Source organism: Melanerpes formicivorus, unplaced genomic scaffold, assembly GCF_026170545.1.
Source record: "Melanerpes formicivorus ecotype bairdi unplaced genomic scaffold, bMelFor1.0.p_v2 SCAF_2, whole genome shotgun sequence".
NCBI classification, from domain to species: Eukaryota; Metazoa; Chordata; class Aves; order Piciformes; family Picidae; genus Melanerpes; species Melanerpes formicivorus.
Genome location: NW_027142354.1, coordinates 24,751,791 through 24,779,123, shown reverse-complemented (window position 1 = coordinate 24,779,123; position 27,333 = coordinate 24,751,791). Strand labels below are relative to the sequence as shown.

The window sequence follows — 27,333 nt, the reverse complement described above, 5'->3', positions numbered from 1 at the left end:
TGCAGTTTTTCCCTCAGTGCATCATCTGGTAACCTCTCATAAATAATAGTTACCTACCTCATAGTTTCTATCCTAGAGACAAAATTATCATAGAATGGTTTGGATTGGAAGGGACCTTTAAGATCATCTAGTTCCAATCTCCCTGCCTTAGACAGAGACATCCACTGGACTGCTTAAGAGTCTGTCCAACCAGACCCTGAACAGTTCCATGGAGAGGGCATCCACAATTTCCCTGGGCAACCTGTTCCAGTGTCTTAATTCATGTTAATATACCTCAGATATGGCCCTTTGTTTATTATTTTTATTTTCTCCTAAATACTCTTACCAATTAACATACTTAAAGTCAGTGCCAAATTCTCTGTTATCTACTCAGAAATAATACAGTAGAACTGATGTTAGTTGGAAGGGATCTATGTCTTTGTAGCTTCAGATGTCTATCTCTTATATGGATGAAGTACTCTTTCTGGAAAAGGGCTGGAAGCATATTTCAGGTCTCCACATACCACAGAATCACACAATTCACAGAGTAACAGAATCACTGAGGCTGGAATAGACCTCTGTAATCATCAAATCCAGCCTATGACCTAACACCACCACATCGACCAGACCATGTTACTACGTGCCACATCCAATCTTTCCCTAAAGACCTCCAGGGACAGGGACTCCACCACCTCCTCAGGCAGTCCATTCTGTGCCTAATTACCCTTTCCATGAAAAAATGCTTCCTAACATCCAACCTAAACCTGCCCTGGTGCAGCTTCATGCCATGCCTTCTCATCTTGTCACAAGTTCTGACTTCAAGTGGGGGGGAAAAACAACAGAGTTAACAGAGGATGCTCTCTCAAGGCCCTACCCTTCAGTCACAGGAATTCATATCATACAAAAGTGCATTGAGTAGGATTTGTTGAACTTGAGCCTGATGAAATGTTTCACTTATAACAGCTATTTAAGCTCAGTATAAAGGAATCTTTTCAGAAGGAATTCATCTCAGCTACCTTAGATTTTTCTTAGAATAGGACAGGACCTCCCTTAAAATGTATCTCTTCTTCATTTATTATTAAGTACTGAGGAACTCCAGAGAGCTAACTTGCAATCCCAGCTGCTGTAAAACTGTTTGTGATAAATTCTCTATACATCTGCTTTGTAAATTGATTTAGGCTCAGACTACTCTGTTATTCTTTGGGTAAATGTGGTGGAAAGAAGGGAAAATGTTCATAGCAGAAACAAATATGATCCTACAAGCAGTTTTCACAGGCAACTGACAGGCTAAGGCATTTGCTGATAGGAAAAGCAATTCAATACACGTCATTCAGTTAAACGACTAGAGGGGAATAATAACATCACAGTATAACACAAGCCATGTGAAATTACTAACTTTTGATTAAGACTTTTCAGTTTAGTTTTCCTTCCATGAGACTTTGACAGGCTTTTGAGAAACTGAATCAACTAGAACACCGTAATCTCTCAGATGGCATCCAAAGGCTTGAGAAGGTCTGTGGACCTTATTTGCCTTTCTAGTTTTGACAGGGAACAGGAAAAAGTCCTCAAAGTCCTCGAAAATTCAGATGATTTAAGGAGGTCTTGCTCCTTTACTACCTAAACAGCACATGGCAGTTAATGTTTTTATTAGGCACTGCCTACACCATGTCTACCTCACGTTTGAAGGCCAAAGACTTTTTGATAAAGTCCCAGAAAAAGTTCAGAAGAGCAAAGCAACTAGATCAAATTTTCAAGAGGTTATACTTCTGCTTTAAATGATGTATTTCATGACTGCCTCTCTCTGAGATATACAGCTGGTATTTCTGACTGTAGTAACACTTTCAAAACATTTTATAAAAATGAAATATTTTGGGATTCAGTTTCATATAGTATAGCAGGCATCTGAATGTCCAATTTGTCACCCTGGGAGTCTTAACAATTAACAACCAATATTACTTAGAGAGTCAAAATGCAGTCCTTTTTAGTAGACATTGGTTACTTCCAGTCCACTGGTATTTTCATCATGCTGTTATGTTTCCTCTCAGGAGATGGGTATGAAATAACCATATTTTATTACCTCCATTTAAATATCCATTAAGAAGGAAAAGCTATTACAAAAAATATATGTTGCTGCAATTATGGAAGTGACCTCAGAAATAAGGTGCATAATTCTGGTCTCCTGCTGGAAAAATTGAACTATGGGGACTTGCTAGTGGGGATGTTTTTCACATTACTTAATTAATCTAAGCAGCGTGCTCCTTGGAAGCATGCATGAAAAACAGTATTTTCTACAAACTGATGCTGGTTTTAATCCTTCTGGATACCTCTTATTGAGACTTTTACCACTGGAAGCATCAGCTGAAAATCCCAAAAGCATCTACTCTCAGTTAAAGCCACAAAACCAGCTATCTATTCAGATACTAAGAACATTAGAGCATAAAGATGAAGAAAATTCAGAGCTGAGTTAGAAACTGTCAGGCCAGCAGCATACATGTATGTGAGAGCTATTTTCATAGAGTCCCTGTCCACAGAGCAGTACCAGATTTTCAGAGACAAAAGGAGAACCTTTGTACCAATCTGTGGTTCTTACAGTTAAAATGCAGCACAGATGGAGATGTGAGGTCAGCACTCCTTAAAGATACCTTTCAGTCATTTGAAGAGTGTTTAACATATACATGATGGATTTTTTCTAATGCACCTTTGAATTACTGCATTGTTGGGTTTTTTTAAATCCAAATGTAGATGATACAGAACACCCCCAACCTGTGCCACACAAATGGAGTGTCCCATAGATGCAGTGACTTGGTGTCTCTTTACTCTGAAAATGAGAGCAGTGGCAGACCCACATATTATAAACCTAGCTCTAGGGCACAAAGCATATTGTTGCATGGTGTAGGATGAGCTGGAAAAGGAGGTGAAGAAGGGAGGTGCAAGAAAGGAGGCAGAAGATCTAGTTATATTGCAGGCAGGCAAGTGAAGTATCAGAATCTTTACCCATGCATTATTTTCCTTATACAGATAGCTGCAAGTACTGAATTTGAATTAGATGAATTTTCATCAATATTATTGTATAATTTTTACTCCCTCCCTCCCGTAACTGGCAAATAAAAGATTTAGAAATCATATTTCTAACACAGGAGAGCTGGGAATAAGGGAAGGCAAGCATGGGTATTTTTTGGAACATTAACTATATACTGAATTTTAACTCAGAATGATTTTTTACAGCAGTGATTAAAAGAGGTTTATAAAATGGAAATTCTGGAGGTAACTGAAGTGAAACAAGAGTCAGAAAGAACCAGTAAAACATTACTTGAACACTATGGAATGAAACAGACCTTGGAAACCTGGCATCACAAAAATTTCTCTCTCTCTTTACATATTATTTAATCTAGGAATGGCAGTTGTGTTACATTTCCGGAAACTTTCCATGAAGTGACAGATTTCCTCAGAAAATAGCATTTGAAATCTCGCTGTATCATTCTTTGCTAAATGAAAATGCTATAAAATTACGAATACCAAAGCATAAATACAGTCATAATGAAACTTTTACAAGGTGTATTAGAATTAAATGCCCTTAGTTCCTGTGGAAGGAAGTGGGCATACTACAATGGACTTAAGGCTAAGGCCTTAATAACTATACAATATTAATTTGATTTAAAAATGAGGGCACACTCCTAATTCACCTTTACCCATCTCACTTCTCAAGGGTTGACGGAGAGAGATCTCTGTAGCTAGAGCAGATTTACAAACCAACTTTATTTGCAGATTGACATGTATTTGGCATAGATCCCTCAAGCCAAATATACCACATTAAACCAGAATAAACTTCTGTCCAGGTAATGATGAGCTTGACTTCATCCTATAAAAAGCAGGGCAATTCAGAGATAATCATGTTACTTTTAATTTGCAATTTATGGTAAGTACAGAGAAAATGAACACAAAGTGCTTGCAGGCAAAGACCCTGCCCCGCCGGGGCAGATGGCCAGCCTGGATGGTTAATGAACTCTTAATAGAACTGAGGGCAAAGAAGAAGGTGTATCTTCTTTGGAAGAAAGGTGAGGCAACCCACAGAATGTTTAAGGATATTGCCAAATCATGCAGGAAGAAAATTAGGGAGGCAAAAGCACATTTGGAGCTCAAACTGGCCTCTGCTGTGAAGGACAACAAAAAGTCCTTCTATAAATACATTAATAGCAAGAGGAAGGGCAAGGACAACCTCCACTCATTGGTGGACATGGAGGGAAATGTTGCATCAAAGGATGAGGAAAAGGCAGAGGTACTTAACAACTTCTTTGCCTCAATTTTTACTAGCAGGACAGAATGTCTTCCAGACAGCTGGCTTGCAGAGCTGGTAGAAGGAGCCAGGGAACTGCATAGTTTCCCTATGTTCCAGAAGCAGGTAGTTGGAGCTTTCTTCAGTCGCTTGGATCCCCACAAGTCCATGGGACCAGATGGGATCCATCCTAGGGTGCTGAGAGAGCTGGCAGATGAGCTGGCTAAGCCGCTCTCCATCATTTTTCATCAGTCCTGGCTCACTGGAGAGGTCCCAGAAGACTGGAAGCTGGCCAACGTGGTGCCCATCCACAAGAAGGGCCAGTTGGATGAACCAGGCCTGTCAACCTGACCTCAGTGACAGGCAAGATCATGGAACAGGTCATCCTGAGTGCAATCACACAGCACTTACAGGATGGCCAAGGGATCAGGCCTAGTCAGCATGGATTTAGGAAGGGCAGGTCCTGCCTGACCAACCTGATCTCCTTCTATGATCAGGTGACCCACCTGGTCCATAGCAAACTCCTGGCCAAGCTGTCAGCCCATGGCTTGGATGGGAGCACACTGCATTGGGTTAGGAACTGGCTGGAGGGCTGAGCCCAGAGAGTGATGGTGAATGGTTCCACATCCAGCTGGCAGCCAGGCACTAGTGGTGTGCCCCAAGGATCAGTGCTGGGCCCTGTGCTCTTTAACATCTTTATTGATGATCTGGATGAGGGCATTGAGTCTATCATCAGCAAATTTGCTGACAACACCAAGCTGGGGGCAGGAGTTGATCTGCTGGAGGGTAGAGAGGCTTTGCAGAGAGACCTCGACAGGCTGGACAGATGGGCAGAGTCCAACGGCATGAGATTTAACACATCCAAGTGCCGGGTTCTGCACATTGGCCACAACAACCCCATGCAGTGCTACAGGCTGGGGTCAGAGTGGCTGGAGAGCGGCCAGGTAGAGAGGGACCTGGGGGTGCTGGTTGATGGTAGGATGAACATGAGCCTGCAGTGCGCCCAGGCAGCCAAGAGGGCCAATGGCATCCTGGCCTGCATCAAGAACAGTGTGGCCAGCAGGAGCAGGGAGGTCATTCTGCCCCTGTACACTGCACTGGTTAGGCCACACCTCGAGTACTGTGTCCAGTTCTGGGCCCCTCAGTTTAGGAAGGATGTTGACTTGCTGGAACGAGTCCAGAGAAGGGCAACAAAGTTGATGAGGGGTTTGGAACACAAGCCCTATGAGGAGAGACTGAGGGAGCTGGGGTTGCTTAGCCTGGAGAAAAGGAGACTCAGGGGTGACCTTATTGCTCTCTACAACTACCTGAAGGGAGGTTGTAGACAGGCGGATGTTGGTCTTTTCTCCCAGGTAGGCAGTACCAGAACAAGAGGACACAGTCTCAGGCTGTGCCAGGGGAGGTTCAGGTTGGATGTTAGGAAGAAGTTCTAGACAGAGACAGCGATTGCCCATTGGAATGGGCTGCCTGGGGAAGTGTTGGATTCACCATCATTGGAGGTGTTCAGGAGGAGACTTGATGGGGTGCTTGGTGCCATGGTTTATTTGTTTAGGTGGGTTGGATTGGTTGACGGGCTGGACACGATGATCTGGAAGGTCTCTTTCAACCTGGTTTATTATAATAATAATTAATAATAATAATAATAATAACTATTACTATTATTATTATTAATAACATAAGTACAACTGAGAAAATGAAAGATGAAGACATATGCCAGTTAGTATGCAATGTAGCCAACTTCATGTAAAATAATTTATAGTGTGTGTTTTGATTACAAAGTGCCTCAGATCATTTCAAGGCAGGGAGATCCAATTACATGATAGAATTCCATTATGGATTATAAGGACAGTTTCCGCACTGTCCCACTACACTACACTGTATGCTAGTTTCATTTGTGTGCTGCATAACCTGTTGGTCAGGAACCCATCTAGGAACAGCCTGTGCTGTGCCCAAGCCTGGATTTCCTTGTATTTGTGCAGGAGCCCACACTTGACTTCAGCAGAGGCTGTGGTGTTTAATGTTAATCAGGTGGCCCTGAGTCAGTTACTTGATATTAACAGATAATATCTGATAGGACTGAGAAGAGAGTCTTACGAGAAAGTGAAAACCATCTCAGGCTTACTGGCCATGGGACTCGAGAGAAAACAGAGATGGAATGGAATGGAATAGAATGGAATGGAATGGAATGGAATGGAATGGAATGGAATGGAATGGAATGGAATGGAATGGAATGGAATGGAATGAATACTGTATCACACCCTCCAACAGTCTGCCTTGGTCTGCAAAACCAAGATTGTGACCCCATTTTATACACAGGCTGGCATGGCATAGACTACTGAATGACAAATCGTGTGTACACAATCATAGGAACATGTGTGTCCTATTTCTGGAGCAGGCCATGAAATTTCATTTGTTAACAACACATGAAGGAGGTTCTCATGCATCTTGCAGTCTGCTGGTGCATAAATGGAGAATGATGGAAACAAGCCCTCACATTATATCTTTGTGCCCTGGGCATTGCAGGGTATAGCTAAAAATACAATTAGTGTAGAACAGCAGCATCCCAAATGCTCATACATGGCAAAACAGAGTCCCTCTTGTGCATGTATAATAACCTATTTTCCAGACATTCATTTTGCAACAGTAAGTGAATGCCTGTTGGTGAATGGAACTGGAATAATGATTCTGACAATAATTCATACATGCCCCATTTCCAGTCTAACTCTCCTGTGAGTATTTCTTTGGTATAATTGTGGATACTCTAATGTTGACCTATTAGTAAACAGGGGTCATTTTAAATCCATTTCATTCAAATGAATGAATGTAAAGCACTCATTTCAAATTAGAGGTCCTCACTCCAGTATGGGAGAGAGCCAACACTGCAAATTCCAACAGATACAAATAGTGATTTTCAGTCTCAGATCTTTATATGACTAAAGTAAAATAAGCCTTTTGCAGATGTCGATAGGTGGGTTCACAAGCTAGATTGTCAAAAATCCACATATGGTCTACTGCTGATTAAAATCAAAAGACTGAAGAGAAAGTAATGTGGAAAAAAAAATCCTTAAATCTTTAAAGAAGCCTGGGATTAGATTAAGAATTTCAATGTGTGTACAAGGACAAGATAAACAGTTAAACCCCACCTATTTCTTTCAAATTATATAAGCATATTTACAGAGGCTTTCACAGCAGGGTTCATCTATTTGTATCATTACAAAGATCAATTTTTAAGCCAGACCAATTTCTTTATGGGAAGCAGAAGGACACGAATATATGTTGAGGGTAGAGAAAGGAGACAAGCATGGATCACACGATCACAGGACTACAGGACCACAGACTGTTAGAGGTTGGAAGGGACCTCCAGAGATCACTGAGTCCAACCCCCGTGCCAAAAGCAAGACCACCTAGGGTAGTCTGCACAGGAATGCATCCAGACATGTTTTGAAAGTCTCCAGAGAAGGAGACTCCACAACCTTTCTGGGCAGCTTGTTCCAGTGCAATACAAATACAAGAGAAACAAAGCCAAGCCAAGGGAGAGAAGAGAAGCATGGTAATCAGCAGTGGAAAAAAATTGCTTGAAGTTTCAAGTGAACTCACATGGTCAGCCTGTGCTCCAACACAGACACCTCCAACAACACTTACAGAGTATTAATCTTCCTCCCCCATTCTACTCCAAACAAAACTGTAATTCTCAGAGATAGTTCTGGCATTCACATGAATAGGCTTCTGGTAGTTTTGTTTTCTCTGCTTCTGCCAAAGCCATATGGATAACATGGCTAAATCTCTACATCTTTAGTTGCATTCGTCAAGACAGAGAGGATTTTATGTCTTTCTATTGCTTTTGGTTCACTTGGTATGTGATGATGATGAAGCAGCTCACTCTAACCCTGGCCAGGAACCAAAAAATTCTATGATGTGGAAAATGTCACAACTGGGTAATCTAGATTTTACTCTGGTGCAGAATGGCTTTCCTTTTTTCTTTTTCTTTTTTTTTTCTCCCCTTCTTTTTTTAGTTTTTATCCTAAGAAAAAAAACAACACTGCATCCCATCTTGGCCAAATAGCTTGGTGATGAGGGCACACAGCTGACATGGGAGAGACAGAGATTCAAATCCTTGATGTAAACCAGACAGAGTAGGGAGTTGAAACCTGGCTTGCTGTTATCCAGCGGAGTACCCTAATCTCTGACACTGGAGAATCAGGTTCAATTCCCTGCTCTGTCTGGTTTGGATCAGGGATTTGAACCTAGGTCCTTTCCTCTTCAACTGAGTATCCTAATCATCAAGTTATTGTGTGTTCACAGAAGGGTTCCTTTTGTTGTGAGCAAACTCTTCAGAATAGTGTCAGAAACCACTTCTTTTGATACATTAACATATCTTTTTTAGAAAATAACGGTGGTGTCAGACTGAATAGCATCTTCTTTAAGTTAGGACTTAATCCTGCATGATATAGAAAAATGCAACTAACACAGAAAAATGCAACTAACATTTTCCATATAGCCTGGCAAGTATGTCAACAGAGTGCTCTCATTAAATCAAATTTATTCATGAGTTTAAAGAAAATCACGGATTTCTGTGCTTTGCTGCACCAAGACCGCTGCACTGTGCAGTGCTGAAGTTTTCTGCCATGCATGTTTTGGACTCCAGGATTTCTAACTTTCAAAACAATAGAGTTGTGGGAACTAATGCTTAAACAGTATTTTATCATTCTGCCATGCTATAAGTCACTGTTCAATTTTTTTTTCCAGCAGTGCATATACACAAGAGAAGCCTATTGTTTGATATAGGGACTCTTAAGTTAGTTGGATTTAATTTTTAACTTTAAATACATTCTATTTAAAATTGAGTAGTTGACTATTATTCAAGATAAATGTTTCACTCAGGACACATATAGAAGGTACAGCTTCCAATGGGATAAAGCTGAATTCAAAGAGCAGTGGAAAAAACAGGGGGAATCAATCATTCAAACACCACAGGAAAGGGCAGTAAGAAGGAAAGATTATTCATAGGGGCTACAAAAAGCTTAGTGTACTTTGGTGGTTTTATCTCAATTTGATATTCACAACAGAGACTGCAAGCTTCATTTTAGTAATCTTTTTTCAGTTTTATGAAAAAAGAAGTTTCATTCAGTTGTCTGCATTTTAAATGGAAAGAAAACTTGGGGGGTCCCACATAGTAAACATCATGAAATTTTATGCTTAATGACATGACAGTATAGCACCTGGAATTTTCTGTAGTACCAAGTGTATTGAGGTGCTATGATTCCTGTGATCTGCTGGAGCAGAATCAACATGACCTATGAATTTTATGGTCATATAAAAATAGAAATATTTATCAAGACAATGATACAGGATGAGAGTTCCTAGTTCAAGTTTGACAATAATTTTTTAGTGACATTTAGTTTTTCTGTTTCCTGGGTTTTCTGCATGAAAAGGAATACTTTTCATCTCTCAAGTATTTGAGATTCCATTAATGCTGCTGATGTCTTCTGAAATGGTTACCAGGAAACACTGAAAAAGAATATAACTGCCTAGCTATCAAAGCATGTTTTAAAAATAAATCACTATTCTTTTATGACAAGCATTTATCTGTAGTCTCTGCTGAAAATATAATGAGCATAGAATGTCTTCACTTTATCTGTCCTGTGCAACAGCATTCTGCTTTATCTGTAAACAAAGATAAATCACAAGGAAGACAGCTGTGGGGTAGAGGGGTTGGAAAATGAATCTTTTGCTGTTGAAGGAAACAGTTCAAATTTTGGTTTGGCTACAAGAAAATTAACCTAGTTAATTCCTGCTTGTCTCCAAATTAAGTGTGTTACTAACTGTGGTAGTTTTAGGTTTCAATCCTCCACACTAACGGAGAGAGAAAATTAATCTGTGAGGGGAAACCTCACTTGAGCCTATGCACAGGTTAGGAATACTTACTTTAATATCAAATACCTTTTTTAATAATAACTGAAAAAAATATATGCCTCAGTATTAGGACTTAAAATGACTCCCACTTACAAGTGCCATCTGAGACATAAAGCACACAAATTACCCTTCTCTTTCTGTGCACTTGAACAGTTTCTGAATTTCATTGTTGAAGTTGATCACTTTCTATGTATCAGCCATATCTTCTTGAACTAAGAAAATGGCGTAACATTACACTTAAAGTAATAGCTAGTGGATCTTATGCGATTTTTTTACCCTCGGTCCAGAAGACTACGTTTGATTTGGAACAAGGGGTCCAAGCTTAATAGACTCATTCAGGTAGTAGTTTTATGATAAGAAATGCATGCCTTTCCTCTTACATAAACCAGAGTTTTCTGACCTGCTTCCCAGGGTGATTTTCCTTTGGCCGATTGCAAAGAATCAGAGCAGTGTATCTGCTGACATTCCTCCTTCCCCCCCAGCCTTCCATATGAAGTTACTATCAAATGAAGCCTGCCCACAAGGTACCCCACAGGCAGATACGAACGAGAGCTAGCAACAACAAAGCATTTGCCAGAACGCTTAGCTAGGTCTCCAAGCTTAAAGCTCAAGCAGCTGAGGAATTTGACAAAACAAGGCTTCACTGTGGAATAAACCATACAGTTTTTTGCTCTCCCAGAAGAGTCCTGCTTTCACAAATAACCCTAGTTTCATAAAGCTATATGCCTATGTCAGGGAAATTAACGAACTTCAAAAATAAAAACAGTTTGTGATGAACAGTGAGACCTGTTTTTCCAAGCATTGGAAGTGACAGCATCACAGCACTGTACCTTCTGTACACAGCAGTATAACTTTTTTACCAAACCATACAGGGAGCTGTAAGTTAAAGCCTGATTCCTGAACCGTGCATGTTTAGCTACTGCACATTAATCTCTTTCCTTGATTCATTTGCCAAGTTTGCAATAAGGTTTTGTGATGCATGCATTGAACCATGAGCTTGGATCCAAGAGAACTGTGTACCCTATTTATATTGGTGTCAAAATACCTGTTTTAAGAAATCAGAGTTTTATAGGAACTTCAAATGAGTAAACTTTTGTAATCCCTACTGTATTAAACATTTCCTATTGACAAACACATACAGTGAAAAAAAGACTATGTATAAATCTTGCACAGCTCTTACTTAAATGGGCTTGTATACATGTGAGACACAGATGCTCTGTTAGCCTTGATTTCTTGATTTGTTTAAGCAAGAAGCAAGAACAAGGGAAAAGAAACACAGAAGATGGAGGATTAAATCAGCATTGTGACAAAGAAAGTGGACAATCAAAACAGAGAATATCATTGCTGATTGCAAACAGGTCATAAGAGATCATCATTTTAGTGTTGGGGAAAAAAAACAAACCTGAGCTTGCAGTAGAAAAGCATTGGAGTTTCATGATAAACATAGCAAAAATTAAACTACTCAGGAAACAAAGTAATCTTTTTTTATGAGTCTAGCTTCCTTTGATTCAGTAGGAACCAGAGTAAGTTCAGTCAGAGAAATGTGCCTCCTGTCAAAATTTGACATCAGGATGGTATATTTAATATTAATTATTTCCATACATGACTTTGCTTCAGTATGACAATGTCAATGACATCTGGAGCATGAACTCTCTGTAGGTGCTGTTTATGTAGTTTAGATAATCGTAGACTCTATAACCCAGCTGCCATTTTAATTATGCTGAAGTATGCTTTGCATAAGCAGATAGGAGAACTTACATTCCACTAAATGACTAAGAAGGAAGAGAGATATTTACCCAAAAATTCTTGATTAACTAAGTATCCTGACTTGCCAGGGGAAAAAGCCTCACACTATATATGGAAAGTAGTCCTTTGATATATGTATAGCACAAAATGCATCAATCATGTTTTCACAATCAGTCTTCCTGCTTTTCTCAGAGAAAAGACGCTGATACACAGTTGTAACAGCTGGAGAATTACATTTTCTCTCATGCTTAAGCAGACTCGAATTTGTTAATAGGTCTGCATGCGAAATCTGAAAGTATGCAAAACAGTGAAAAATGTGGCCATTTCTCATTCTGTACTGGTAACCCGTGACTCAGTAGCTTTAAAATGCATGGAAATCATTGATAATTAGAGAGTATGGATATGCTTGAGGAGTCACACTGTATGTGCAGCAAACCTCATATTGCCTGAGGCTGTTGTGCTCATTAACACAGCACAGAGCAAATCTCTCTTGGAAGAGTATGTCACACAACGACCTGTAGGCAGGTACATACATGTGCCTACAGAAAAAGGTGGGATGGCCTGAGCAGTTCATCCCACCTTCGGTAAAAAAATAGTTCAAAACCCCTCCTAGATCTCATTGACAGGAAAAGATACAAAGAGCTCATTCATCACATCTCACCCCCAGTCCAGACTCATGTCTGAACAAGCTGTCTCCTTCCACATGTGCAAGGAGTTGATTGTCTCAACTTATCTCAGCACAGGGATGAACACAGCTGGTGTCACCCCAGCCTCACCTCCCGCAGCCCTTCCAGACTCTGGTGTCTGAGCTGCCTCACTCCAGAGCAGGAAAGCAGGAGTAGTGAACATCCACTCAGATGCTTGGAGAGCAGAATACAACATCTACACTCAGGTCCCAGCACTGCTCTTCAGGGGAAGTTAGTATTTGTGAGAAGATACCTGGACTGTAACACTGACACTTCTAGAAACCTTCTTACAACCCTTGTTATTGAAACTCACTTATTTCTTCCCTTCTGTGAAATAAACACATTAATGAAAATATCAGAGTTCTCTACTTCAAACTTCTTTGCAGTAATTGGTAGGCACACTGCCCTGACTATCAGTGTCATTTGTACCACTTCAAACCTTAACAGGATGGGTTATGGTGACATTTTTTATTTATTTTTTTCCAATTTAAAGCAATGAACTAGAAATAGAATTTGAACCATAGTTTTACAGATTAAACAACATAATTTTGTAGCAAATAACTGCCAAGCATACCAAAAAACTATTATCTACGAATTCAATTACAAAGCTACTTTCCAGCAATTACCTGTATAACCATCTGGGTTATAGAGGAAGTATCGACATAATACTTTTGACATACATGCATTTACTTTCCCCCGCCCCCTTATTCTTAATGAAATGACATTTAAACTTAATAGCAAAATCAGTTTTCTTAAATTTTAATAGTGCAATCAGTTTGAGGGAGGCCAAGGAAAATTGTAATTTGTTTTCCTAAAAGTGGCACAATGGTTTATTACAAACAGCAGAAATCGCCTAGAGCTCACAGAATGGGTTTAGTTCAAGACATGAGAAAGCTCTTTATTGGGATAGCTTCAGTGCACTCCTAAGTAGAAACTGTTTTAAGACCTTTTCATAGGAGGCTGAGTTGAAAGGCATAAGAGGATCTCTGTGTATATACATGTGTATACTAGTATAAACACAGATTTAAATTTAAGTCTATGTAAGATCTCATATAAGAGCTTTTATTCTGCATAAATCAGAAACACCTTATTCCTGCACGGTGAAATTACAAGCACACATTACCTCAAAGAAATGCCAGTAGAAACTATACCACAACACACCTTCACGTATTCTGGAATAGCACATGCTCTTTGGGGGAAAAGAAATCCAGTGCTTTAAAACATTATATTAGGAATGTGGGTTTTTGCATCCTTCCAGTTCTTTACTTGATACTGTGAATTCAGCTATACAGATCTCAAAGGGAGATAAAAATCCTAACTAATATAATAGCAGATACATGAAAATACCAAGTACCAGATACATGAAAAAATTTCCAAGGCTGCAAATATGTGCTACATATCTTAATGGAAATGCCTGGAATCTGCTCTTTTCAGTGGTTCAGAAATATTCTTTTTCTCTGAGTTGAAATTAAGGGGATGGAAATCTTTAGCGTATAGGAAGGACTAACTTTTATTCGGCTGTGGTGATTATTTCGATGCACACATAGACACATACATACACAACTACTGGAGCGTCTTATGATACCTTCCTGGTTGAAATGTTGAAAATGAGAGACACATAGGAATAATGGTAAGACTGTAGAAATGAAAGTAAAATTCCATTTATGTGGTATATTCTTTCATTACAAGGTATATATATAGTATATATAATATAGCTAACTATATAGTTAAATATGCCAGTCAATAACTATGCCTGGATTCTGCTTTTCTCTTCAGAGATCTGCTAAATATTTTTAACTCCAGGTTTATTTTCTGTGAACAAATGTGTCCAGCTCTGGTAAACATCTTCTGTTAAGACTGTGGATGGCTACACAACCTAGGAACTATTTGCTTATTGGTACTTTTCCTCATTATAAAGTTCACAGCACAGAAGAGTCTGTAGTGATGAATGTTATAAAAAATTCTGATGAACACTCACTGATTCTTAAATGAATTTGACTCAGTTACATTCATTTTGCATTTAACTGTGTTCCAAAGCTAATTTCAGAAATCTGGATTATGCACTCAAAGAACCCAAAATTCAAACTCGTAAGGATGGATTCTCTAACTCTAGTTAGGGACTAGGAGTAGTGTCATGGTACTGAAAACCCCCAACTTTCCAGGGGTTCTGAGTGCCTGCACCTTATTTAACAAAGACAGGTAGACTATCAAGGGCTATGGAACAAATCTATATATTCATCCTACATTATGCTGTAGTTTAACTTTACAACCTTATGTAAAGGCAGCTCTGATTTTAATGGAGCTAATCACAAGAAGAATGTGGGTAAGTGCTTGCAGGATGAGGGCTCAGTGGGCCATGAACTGTATTTTAGGAATATTTACAATGAATGGCTTGTGGATGACTTACAAAGCAAGAGGATTTACCAGAGGACATTTCTAGATAGCAAACAAATTCAAGAATTTCACAAGCATAAATGGCAAAATTTGTGAATAATTTATTCCCCAAAATTATCCATGGATTTTTGACATATGCTCACATTGGGAATCTATTAACACCCTGATGAGCTATAGAGAAGCAAATTCAGAATCCAGCAAAGCATTCTGAATGCTTTGAAAGAATTCCCAGATGTCTGAATAACTTCATTTTCCTCCTCAAAGGATTTCACTTCTGGAGACCTACAATTTGTAATTGAACCCAAGGAATAACATCAGTCTATACATGATCATTGTTAGGAACAAGATGACTTGTTCTACATCTCATCACTGAGCCCAAAGAAACATGTTTGTCTAAATATCTGATGCAAAAAAAGGACTTGGAGCAAAGCAGGCATAAGATTGGCCAGTATGAAACAGAGGTGTCACATGTTGATATACTGAAGCACTCTGAGGAACTTTTATAGCCTCTTCAGTTGATGGCATCTGTCCACACACTGCCAAAGTGACCTTGCAGTCAATAGACAGCAAATTTTCCAGACATCATCTTGTTCTGTGTTTGCACAGTGCCCAGAACACTCGAATCCCAGAATATACAACTACAAATTACTGTGATATGAACCATTAAGTAGACTAAGCTTGGAGACTTCCCAAACACATCTCTGCTTTCAGCTTCTCCATACTAACAGTAATAGGTATGCTGTCCTTTATTTGTGGCTGCACTTCCTTACCAAGACATAGCATGTATGTCATGTCTTTCATCCCTCATGACTAGAAGTGCAATAACCTGGCATTACCTTTGAGCCTCACCTGGAAACACTGCTAAATAACAATATTTTACTTCTAAAATAAAACAAATTTCGGTGAGAGTGTCAACACTAGTTTTGACTCTTATACTGTTGACCAGTTCTACTGGTCCTCTCAATCAATCCATGCTAGGATCTAGAAAACATGAACACTGAATGTACTCCCTTTTGTCTGAAACATTTTTTTTCTCACAAGTAACTGCACGGAAAGATTAATACAGGCTAAAATCAAAATATTTTCTTTCTATAGATTTGAGATCAAAGTATGAAGAATTTTGACTAAATCTTGTTCATTTTTCTTGACAAGTGACCTAATCTCATTGCTTGACACGTTATTACTCATCAGTCAAAACTGATGCTATTTTCTCTATTATATGTTAACTCACTCAAAATGTTAGAAGTCTTGCACTGGCTTAATTTTCACAAGTCCTAACCTCGTAACTCTGTCTGTATTTGGAAAAGTCACGTTCTGATACAAAACACAAATTGACTAGGGTGGTTTATTATCAGCACAAGGTATTTTCAAAGTTGCTGGGAACTGAGAGTCCCACTGAACTGACTGTTCTCATTTTGTTTAAAAAATGAAACACTTCTTAAAGTGACTAAACACATAGAATAAACCATTGTTGCTAGCTCTTGAAAATATAGCTGCAGACGTACGCTCATTGAGAAACTAAAATATTTATTTTTCCCTATTCACATAAGAGCAGTTTCTGCCAGAAAATCAAGGAGAACTTGTATCCAAGTATGAAAATACAAGAAAGCAAGATATCTGTTTTGCAGGAACCAATGACATGTTTTTATTCAGTTTATATTCTATCAGATGAAAAAAAAAGAATCTTCATACCATGTGCCTTAGAAGAAACAGAGTCTTATACAACTTCCACTCACTGCTGTGATAAGCTTCATCATTTTTCATTATGATTACAGCACTGGCAAACTAAAAGGTTTTCACCTTTTCCATTCAGTTATATGAGTTTTTCCTGCAATCTTTCAGATTGCCAGATGATAATGATTGAAGGCATTCCGGTAGAAAACACACCTTATTCTACATTAATCTTTCCTCATTCTGTTGTTTGTAATGCTCCCCACTCAATAACTAGAATCCAGATATTATTAAAAACCTCTCTCATCTCTTCACAGTAACAGAAATTATTTTAATATTTTAAAATTTCATTTCTTAAAGCTTAGTAGTTTTAGGAATACAGCAGCAAAGTTTGCTCAGTGAGAGAAAGTATTTTAATCCCTTCCAGGTTCCAATGTGATCAAAGTTTCACACTGCTTATGATAGCATTTTATACTAGGCACAGACAACACCTCAGTAGGTATAGTCATGTACTTACAAGCAGCTATTTTTAAAGGGTCTGAGATATTTTCACTGTAAATTCCAGACTTTTTTTGAAATAGATAATCAGTACTCTTATTTTCTCAATACTCACATATATTTTCTGCAGAACTATTCCTAAAAGAAACAAAGACGTTTCACATGTACTGTTTTGCAGAAGGGCTCTCAGCTCTCAATTCTAGAACTCATTTTATCCCTCAGAAGTTCTCAGCACTACATGCTTTTGAGTCACTGATTACTCACAAGCAGAAAACACTTCAAGTATAGTGCTAGTTGATGCACAGAGGCTTGGAGCTTATCAGAGTGAGCAGGGCTGAGCAGTCTGTATGAAGTGCTAGTTTAAGAAGAATGAAATCTAGTATTTCATTAGACTAAATTGGTATTAGGGAGCCATTAATCATTCCTCTCCCTGCCCTGAGTAATATCCACAGTGCAGGCAATCTTCCAAATATTTAAGTGAGATGAAGTAGTATCTTAAAAAAACACCATTTTTTTCAACAGATACCCTATTGGTATTGTGAAACTGACTTCCTTGCTAAAAACACTTCATAGTGGAACTGTGCAAGAAATATATGCTGTGTTATCCGGTCTCAGGTGAATACCATTAACCACAGCAGAGAAAAGGCCAAGTTGTATCTTACTTCTTGTGGAATACCACAGCTGTTAATTTTTATGATCTGTTCAGTTAAAGTGGCAATTACATGATTTAACTTGAGCTACCAAATATATTCAAGTACAACTACTGATGTTAGCCATATTCTCTCCCTCTACAGTCAGCAACTTTGAATGATTGTTTGATGACTCAGAGCATTAAGATTCAATAGCAGAAAGGGATATTTTAAATATTAGCACATGAAGGCCAAACACTAGTTACATCATAAAAATACAATCCTTTCAAATCACAGCTCTGTGGACAAAGTTACATGCCAAGTGGACTAACAAATTGAAGCTTATGCATTACAATAAGAAACAGTCAATGACTTAATGGGTATCTTTAACAATAAAGAACGTTTTAGTCACTCAAATATTTAAGAATTTGTAGTAAGATAAGATTATTTTCTGCTCCGTGCCAATATTGGACTACACAGAGGAAACAAACAACTGTGTGGAACTACATACCAGTGGTGGTATCTCAGCATTTTAGCAGAAAAATAGTCTGGTACCTTGTGAAATCTACCCTGCTCATGGTCAAAAGCAAAGCATCTGTAAAAGACTAGTGGAACATAGCTCAAAAGGAAAAAGCAGTTAAACCTCTATCACTGTCTTTTTGGAAAAAAGAAGTCTTTGAAGTGAGACACTTTATATGATGGCTGTTTGGCTATGGATCTGGCATCACTGTGGTTTGAGCATTTCTTATTATTTCTCTTTAACTTTAGAAAAAGAAGCATGGCGAACAACCAGAAGCAAACTGTAGTTATCTACATGTAATTCACCCATAACCGAAATCACAAGTTTTGCTTCACAAAATGCCAACTGTTCAGTGTTACTGCAGGATTCCCGCCTCAGAAACACAGTAAATAAAGCCATTGTGATAAAGTAACACAGACAAGTCAGTTAAATAGTGGTAATGCATGATTTTCAGGAGAAAATATCAATGACTTGAATGACAAGATTAAACTAAGATTATGAAGATCTGCAGGACAAAACAATAGATAAGAACAGAGTCACTGGTAGGCTGTGAAACCAGAAAACAAGTAGTTCAACATAATAATAGTTAAGGAAAAGTTTTAAGGGAAATTTTATAATCAAGTAATTTGATTGACTATACAAGCAACATGCATTAAGACATTTCAATTAAGTAATATTTTAACATTTTTAGCTGTAGACCAAATCACAGTACTAACCCAGCAATGAGCAGAGCATATAGGCCCTGAATGGAAGTCACTGGGTGTTAGTTTTGAATTGTGGTGAAGAGGGGCCAGTGGTCTATACTTTGGCTAAAGTTAGAATTCAAAATTGGTCCCATAGAAACTGAGCAAAGATGCCATTTTTTCTTGATTTTGATCCTTCTTGTACCACTGAATAAACTCCAGACATTAGAAATGGAAACTCCAGATACATATTAATTCAGTGTTATAGAAAACCTGAAATGCTCATATATTTGGAGAAATGTTCTAGGTTTTGATCATGAGAAGCTTCCAAAGTGAGGCTTTCAGGAAGATGAGGAATTGTCAGGAAGGATGAAAAACCAGAGTGACCTGTTAATCTTTTCTCACATGTAGTTTTCTACAGTAACTTAATGTGTTTGATGCATTCTACTGTATTCCAGCTGAGTTAAATGACATCAGCATCTCAGGAAAAGGGAATATTTAGCAGCTGAAAGCTACGCTATTTTTGAGAGAGTAGAAGGAGTATAAAGTATTATCCCAGGATTATCTAGCCCTCATAAACAACAGAAGTTAAAACAGAGCTTTCTTGAGTTTGATGCATACTTTTTAAATAAGAAAAAGATTAGCCTTGAGGCAAATTAGCTGAATGGCCTGGCACTGCCTAAGTATGCTGCCATGTCTTGCTCTTTTCTATATGCAAGTCCCTTTCCTGCTTAGAGGTTGCTTAGAGCCAAGACTAGTTTAATGAACAGGTAGCTTATCCAAGGCACTGGTCTCAAAAATATAGTGCTCAGAGAAGGCACAAGACAATGAGCTGGAGTGCAGGAAGAAACTGTATTTTCTACTATTAATAAATGACTTTTTAAATAAAAAAATGTGTTTATTTAATCTTTTTGTTTTAATTATTATTTCTATATTTGGGTATGTTTTACAATGTACTTAAGGTGTAAGTATGGTAGTAATCTATGTAATTTATAAATAACTATCTATTGAGGGAGTCTGCTGAAAAATACTTTACTGATTATGAAAATTTAATGAATACAAGTAAAGCCTGAAAAAAATACTGTTCCAGGAACTGCCATTTCTTTAGCTTGGCTGAATTTTAGCTATTATCACTCATGACTCTAGGAAAATGAAGGGGCCTCTAGGTCATCGCATCATACTATAAATTTAGTTATAATGTTTTAAATACTCTTGAACAGGTATGTAGAAAATTGAATTTCTGTTTAACACATCAGTTATTCCAAAGCCTGAAATAAACCATTCAAGGCTCTTTACACAATATGTCAGTTCATCACAAGGATTCAACATGTGTATACCATGGAGGAGAACAAAAGGTCAAAATACAAACATTTGAAAACTGATTGTGAGAAAACTAAAAAACACATGTGACTTTCAATATGCTTCTTTGGGATCATTTTTATTATCCCAGAATAACTAGTTTCTGAGAAGGATCAAACCCACAAGTAACCTCAGAAAAATGCCTTGATTTTAAAATAATGGACTAGAAATCTAATGGGGAAAATTATTATTGTATAACTTCCAGCCTGATCTTACAAATACAGGTGGCTTGGATCATTCTTACAAACATTAGATTAGCTTTCAATTTCAGATGCTTTATATTAAGTTACCCTTAGGATGCGAGGATATATTCTTAGCTCAATTTAGATCAATGGGAATTTTGCCACAGACTTCAAGGTGCCCCTATTTTTTACAATTTTCCCTTAACAAGGTATCAGTGCCAAAACCTCCATTTTGATTTATTTGCAAATTATTGCTAAAAATAGTTGGCTTAAAACGCACTGGGTTCAAATTTTCAGATGGTATAAATATGCAGAGCTGCAGAACTCCACCTGAGGATGTACCAATGGGTTTTGCCCTATTTAAAATCATTCATAGTAGTAAAGCAATTGTTTTCAAATCTTCATGGCTTGACGTGGCTGGCAGTCACATTGGTTTCACCAGCATTACTGCATTTTTTGGGTATAAGCCATAAATCAAACAAATGTATCCTTTCAGAAATCTATTATTCCTTGAAGTTAAGTACACAACCTAAATTTTTTGTTCAGTCCTGGCACTTCTCAGTAATCAGATCATATATTTACACATGCAAAGGTCTTTGCAACATAACTTACAATAGAGGAATTTCTAGTGGCAGTGCTTCATTTCTAGTAAAATTTGATTCAAATTAGTCAGTTGTGTAAATTTGCATGTTACTTGTTAAAAACTGTATGTGCAAGACCCTTTTTCAGCCTCCTTAAAAAAAAGTCAACAAGATTCATTTTTATTTGATGCAGTGATAAAAGAAAAATTTCCCAGTTAAAGACTTGGGCATTTAACAGATTAGTTGAGAGTGAGAAATGATAAAGCTTTAACATAGAAAGAAAGAAAGAAAATTAAACACCTTAACTCAGATGCATCTCTGAAGTAACCTCTTATGCCTGTTACTTCTGTAGGCACCTATTTACTCCATGCTTCTACAGAATAGAAGAGGGAGCTTCTTCTAGATAATCTACAAGTATACATCAGTATTTTCCTTATTTTAAAATTATATAAAATATTTGAAAGTCAAAGATAAAGCAAGGAAAGATACGGGAAAGCAAACTCATGTCATATTGATAATTATGGTAATTGTGAACTCACTGATGCAGGTGTTTGTCAGACTAAAGCTTACATAATGCAAAATACCAAAAAGTAGTGAAAAAAAAAATGAAAAGACCATTGCCTAACTTGATGAAAATTAATTTATCAGGTAGGAGTTTACAACACAGGAAGTTCTTGCTAATTATTTCACTTGAAAAGAATCCTGACTTTGGATAAATCTTTGTTACTGTAATATATACAAGCACTGTTGTTTTGGATAAGAAACTGATGTGTTAAGCTTAAACCCCTTCATCTACCCTTCCTCCCTCTAAAAGTCCAGCTATTAAATGCTTCAGAATTTTTAGCAAATGTAGGAGTGACCAGGAAGTGATATCTTTTAGTGCAAAAATTGTTTTTTCAGCTTCTGCTCTGCTATACTCTCTTCTGGGTGCAAATGTGTTTTTCACTCAGAAAAAAAGTACATGAATCAAGTCATTATCCAAGTCTGTAACTATGTAAGAGATATTTAACTTAAATTGTTGAAGATGGAAAATCTTCTATTGATTTGCATGGAGTAAGAATGGTAAAATATCACAGAATGGTTTGGGTTGGAAGGGTTCTTCATAGGTCCTCTAGTCCAACCCCCTTGCACTGAGCAGGGACATATTCAACTGCAGCAGGTTGCTCAGAGCTTTATTCAACCAGACCTCAAACTCTACTAGGGAAGGGCCTTCTACCACCTCTTTGAGAAAACAGTTTCAGTGTTTCACTATCCCAATCATAAAATAATTCCTTCCTTATATCTAGTCTAAAACTACCCTCTTTTAGTTTAAAACCATTATCCCTTGTCCTGTTGCAACAGCTCCGACTAAAAAATCCATCCATATTTTTCTTATCAGCTTTCTTTAAGTATTGAACAGCCACAATAAAGTGCATAATATTTCCCAAATTATCCCTGAAATACCTGCTAACTTCTCTGAAATAAATAACTTCAATAAGTAAGTACTGACTGATGAAAGGATGGATAAGCATCATCAATCTGGCTGTCAGCAGAGATGTATTTGCCACTAAGTTTCACATATCTAAAGATTTACATAGCATATATGGTTCTTGCAGAACTCTGAGCAGTAAACAGCAAAACTATGAGTCAGGCATGCTCCATCCATATTTTTGTGAAGGAAGAGAAATGAAGACCATTTGGTAAGAGCTGTGAAATTCATGCTTCAAGGCAAATTTTTAGTGTAAACTAATTCTTCTCTTAGTATATATACTGTCCAGTATTTCAAGTGATAAGGCATAACACACATCAAGCATCTCACTCATTCAACCCTGTGTCTCACATAAGCTAATCAGGTTCTACCTGAAAAAATAACAAGATTTTCTGCCCTGTTACTAGACCTTTAGAAAGCTGTTGCCTCACTGCTTTAATGGTTGGAAACCACTGTATAGCTCCAATGTGAAATTCATTGAGGATAATTAATTTTTGGCCAAAATTGTCACAGAGGAAAACAGTTTCTATTCCTCATAGACTCATAGGAACAATAATGCCTCTGGACCTCATTTTCCTTGTCTCCAAGAACGAAATGCTAACTATCTTCTCTTGGAAAGTAACTACTTTCCTTGGTGCATTAGTCATAACTAACTTCTGTGTATCCATTTTCCTGAACACAGATGACCAGAACTGAACCGACATTTCTAGAAATCAAGAAAATCTAGAAAAATCTAGGGGGAAAAAAGTTATTAGGGCTATCTGAATAGCAGGAATGTTTCACTGTCTGCCTTGTCTGTCCTGTTCCTGTCTGTCCCATCATACTTAGCTAGAAATGTTTTTGAGTCACACTTGCCATTATTATGGCCACAGTAATTGGACATCTCAGTTACTCCAATTGACATAGAAATACAATAACAGATTGTTCCTGTCTCTTCTTGTTTATATTATACTTTGTCATTAAATTTGTTTCATGACAGAGGCCATTGAAGTGTGCGTTTCAACGCTTAGGGGCAAGTTTAGTTCAGAATTATTGACAAGATGTTTGGGTGGCTAAACATATATTTTTCAGAACACATAAAATCTGTGCACATTGTTTGCTTGTTTCTGGGTTTTTTACAACAGCTGATAGTGATTCATAATTTCTTCATATAACACATGCATTATCACTGAACCTGTTACACTTCAAGTTATTCAAACATATTAAAAGGCCATTTCAAAAATTAAGTAAGTTTAGTGACTTCTGTGCCAACCAACTATCCAGACATCTCTTTCACAGTTATACAATGTGTAAAAAATATGAAAAACTTAATAAAAATCTAAGTTTGTGCCTACAACAGGAAATAGTAAAATACCATTATTCTGAGTAAGCTGACAAGGATATTCTTGGAGAAAATTAGATAGATGATATAATTTTTAGACATTTGAATGTAGAGGCAAATTTCCACAGATTTTGCTATAACAAGGATTCTGAACATATTTGCTGACTTCTCTAGTATGACAATAACAGGGAATAATTACATTATGTAAATGTGACTGCCTTTAAACTACAGAGAAAAAATGAGGCTTACTTTCTCTGACAACATCCCAAGGTCCACATTTACAAACGCTGTTCCAAAGTCAAAGACTTTCGTCACTGACAAATCAAGACAGTGATATCTAAAATATGCATTGTTTTGATATAGAGTAAGAAATTACTCTCTGATTAATTCCAGTGAATAAACAAAGCACTGGAATCCATTGAACCAAATGTATCTGTTTCACTGACCTTGAAGCTGGCGTCCTTTGTACAAATCCTTTGTTTTGCTTGGGTGAGCTCTGGCACCATTATCACACTTAGGTTGTTCATACCTAAAGAACAAACAGTGAGAATAAATCCGGGCAAGATTAATTTGATAACAGGTTGAAATATTGTCATTTATTCCAAAGTCCATTCTACAGGGAGAACTGCAGGGAATTGCTATGAAGTAATAGATAATAAAAAAATTATTTTGAAAACAAAATTAACAAAAACCTACAAAACCAAAACCAAAACCAATGCCAGGCTTTTCTGCCACCTAATGAATCAAAACCCCATAAACATTATGAGAAATTCTGACATCTGACTCAGTGTTTATGCTGGAAAACACAAGCTAAGCAATTTCAGTATCATGGAAAGGTAGCTAGTGTAGTTAGGTACTACTGGGGCTCTAAAGCCACATGCTACTGTACTCTCTCCAATAAAAAGTGATAGTTTACATAAGGTTTACCCATGAATAGTTACCATTTTGAACATGAACAAACTGATAGGGTTTCCTGAAAGAAAGGAACTGAGCTGGAACTGCTTGAAATGAGTTGTGAAAAAGACCGAATCTCCATCTGCTACTTGAGTGTTCTGGTTCCTCTATGCTTTCTGAGTTTACTTAAACTCACTTTGTAGTCCAGCTGTTGAGAAGAAACGCTGTGCTATTTGTATTTCTGACAAACACTGACTTATGCAACACCACTAATAGTGTGGTGCAAGACTGGAAGGCGTGGGAGCATCTGTTGACAGTCTTCTTCTTTTTCATTATGTCCTGCTGTTGATCATGGTGCTTTTTAACTCAGCTTAACAGAATCTCTTTCTCAGAAATTTTACTTTCTCATTTTCTGAAAGCATCTTTGAAGCTGCAGAATCTAGGGTCTAGCAGTTCAGAGGAAGTTTCACTTCACAGTTAAACATGTTAAGTAAAATGGTTTGTGTCCACATGCACATGCGCACATGCTCAATGTTCACCGAATCTAGGCTTTCATATTTTATATGACTGCTCATATTTCTTCAGAAATTCCCTTATTCCAAGTTCCCCAAAATGACATTTACCAAGCAGCATACTAATTTATTGAAATTAGTATTGAAGTTTATTGAACAAAACACTATTTAAAAAACAAAAAAAACCCATTAAATGATGGCTATGACAAAGAAAAATTTAGTATATGATCTTCATTATTAGACAGAATGAAAAAAAAATCCAATATTGCCTTTCCCTTGAGTGCTTAATTTATTTCCACATCACATGATGAAGTTGCCCATTTGCCCATCAAATTTTGGCTGCTGCAAGAAGGTACAGTGATATTTTCATAGACATGGGGGAGCTATAGGCACTTTTTTCCTCTGATGAACTGCGGGATAGTAGCTGCTTTGATAGCATGAACTGGATTTAGATACCTGATGTATGATCACTTCAGTCAGCCAAGAAAAGAGTGAAAGGGAAGTTTCTGAGCGGTATTAATGCAGTATCTGGCAAGCAGCCTGGTCCCCAGTTAATCTGATACCTGACTCTGCATCCCCTCCATCCTCTTCTGTTATTGCTATTGCTCTGAGCTTACACTTCCTTTTTTGGCCTCTAATCTTCTACCATTTTGGCTTATATTTTTGTTAAATGCATGTTAATCATCATACAAAAATTAAATTAAATTAAATTAAATTAAAGCTCAGTAGATGTTAAAATGCTGCAATATGAGAAGTGGACATTTTACTCTTTAAGGCAACTAAGAAAGAAAATAAATCATGAGAAATCTACCATATAGTAACAGCCATGAAATAACTGATAACAAAACCACACTTCGTTTTTCAAGGGGAAAGAGTTGGAAAGGGATAGCATGGAGCAGGTTAAAAATAACACCACCAAGAGACACTCCAAGTTTTTTTAATTTTAAAGGGGAAAGAATCCCTAGCAGTGAATATTTATCTAGAGTTTGCAAAGGCTTCTGAAGACAGCTTTAATACCTCTAAGCAGCCTGATGGGGAGCTCTGAGATTTACTGAGGTATACTAAGCAGTAGAAGATGGAGGCGTTCACAAGGATTCTACAGTGTGGGTAGCCTCAGGCAGTAGCTGACTTACATTCTTTTTTTAAGCTTAAAGTCTCTGGTGCAAGCAGATTGGGAATTACTTTGCCCATGATCCCAGTTTCTAAAATTTTTCATGTGAAAACACAGACTCATGGCCCTGCTGAGCAAAGGGTCACACTGTGATGACCAAGAGCTATTGGGAGCCAGCTGATGAGGATCATACTGACAGATTTTTAGGGGACTGGTTGGTTGTAACCTTTCAATGCATTACCTGCTTTTATTTAAATGGATACTCCCTCTTGGCTTTTCTTCTTCCTGATTTCATGTGAGTTTTACTGTCTTAAAAGTCCTAGAGTGGTTCTTCATTCGCGTGTATTTATTTTAACTCTAGAATGAGATACTTTTTTTTTCTGTAATACTTCCTGATGATAAATAATTTATCTTTGGATGATGGAACACCAGATGGTGAATACAGTTAGTATGCTAATATTTTCCCTTCATTTTAATTTATTCAGAGCCTGGTGATATGATCAATTTCATCCTCGCTATCAATAGAGTCTAGGGGATAAGGTAATAGAAAGCAGCCCTGTGGGAAAGGACTTGGAGGTGCTGGTGGACAAGAAGCTGGACATGAGCAGGAGGTGTGTGCTTGCAGCCCAGAAAGCCAATCACATCCTGGGCTGTATCGAAAGATGTGTTGCCAGCAGATCCAGAGAGGTGATTCTGCCACTTGGCTCTGGTGAGACCTCACCTGGAGTACTGTGTCCAGCCCTGGAGACTTCAATATGGGAAGAACATGGACCTGATGGAGTGGGTCCAGAGAAGGGCCACAAAAATGATTGGGGGTTGGAGCACCTTGCTACAAAGACAGACTGAGGGAGGTGAGGTTGTTTTGCTTTCAGAGGAGACTCCAGGGAGACCTAATAGTGGCCTTCTAATACCT

The 27,333-nt window shown here is 37.8% G+C and overlaps 1 protein-coding gene across 4 annotated transcripts in view; it reads right to left on the bottom strand.

Moving 5' to 3' along the window:
* SMOC2 (SPARC related modular calcium binding 2) overlaps positions 1–27,333 on the bottom strand; it is a 141,493-nt gene that overhangs the window by 13,841 nt on the left and 100,319 nt on the right. For all 4 annotated transcript variants that reach the window (XM_068153467.1, XM_068153448.1, XM_068153457.1 and 1 more), the window contains exon 9: positions 24,350–24,432. In XM_068153467.1, coding sequence (XP_068009568.1) covers positions 24,350–24,432 — 83 coding nt within the window. The remainder of the gene's footprint in view (positions 1–24,349; positions 24,433–27,333) is intronic.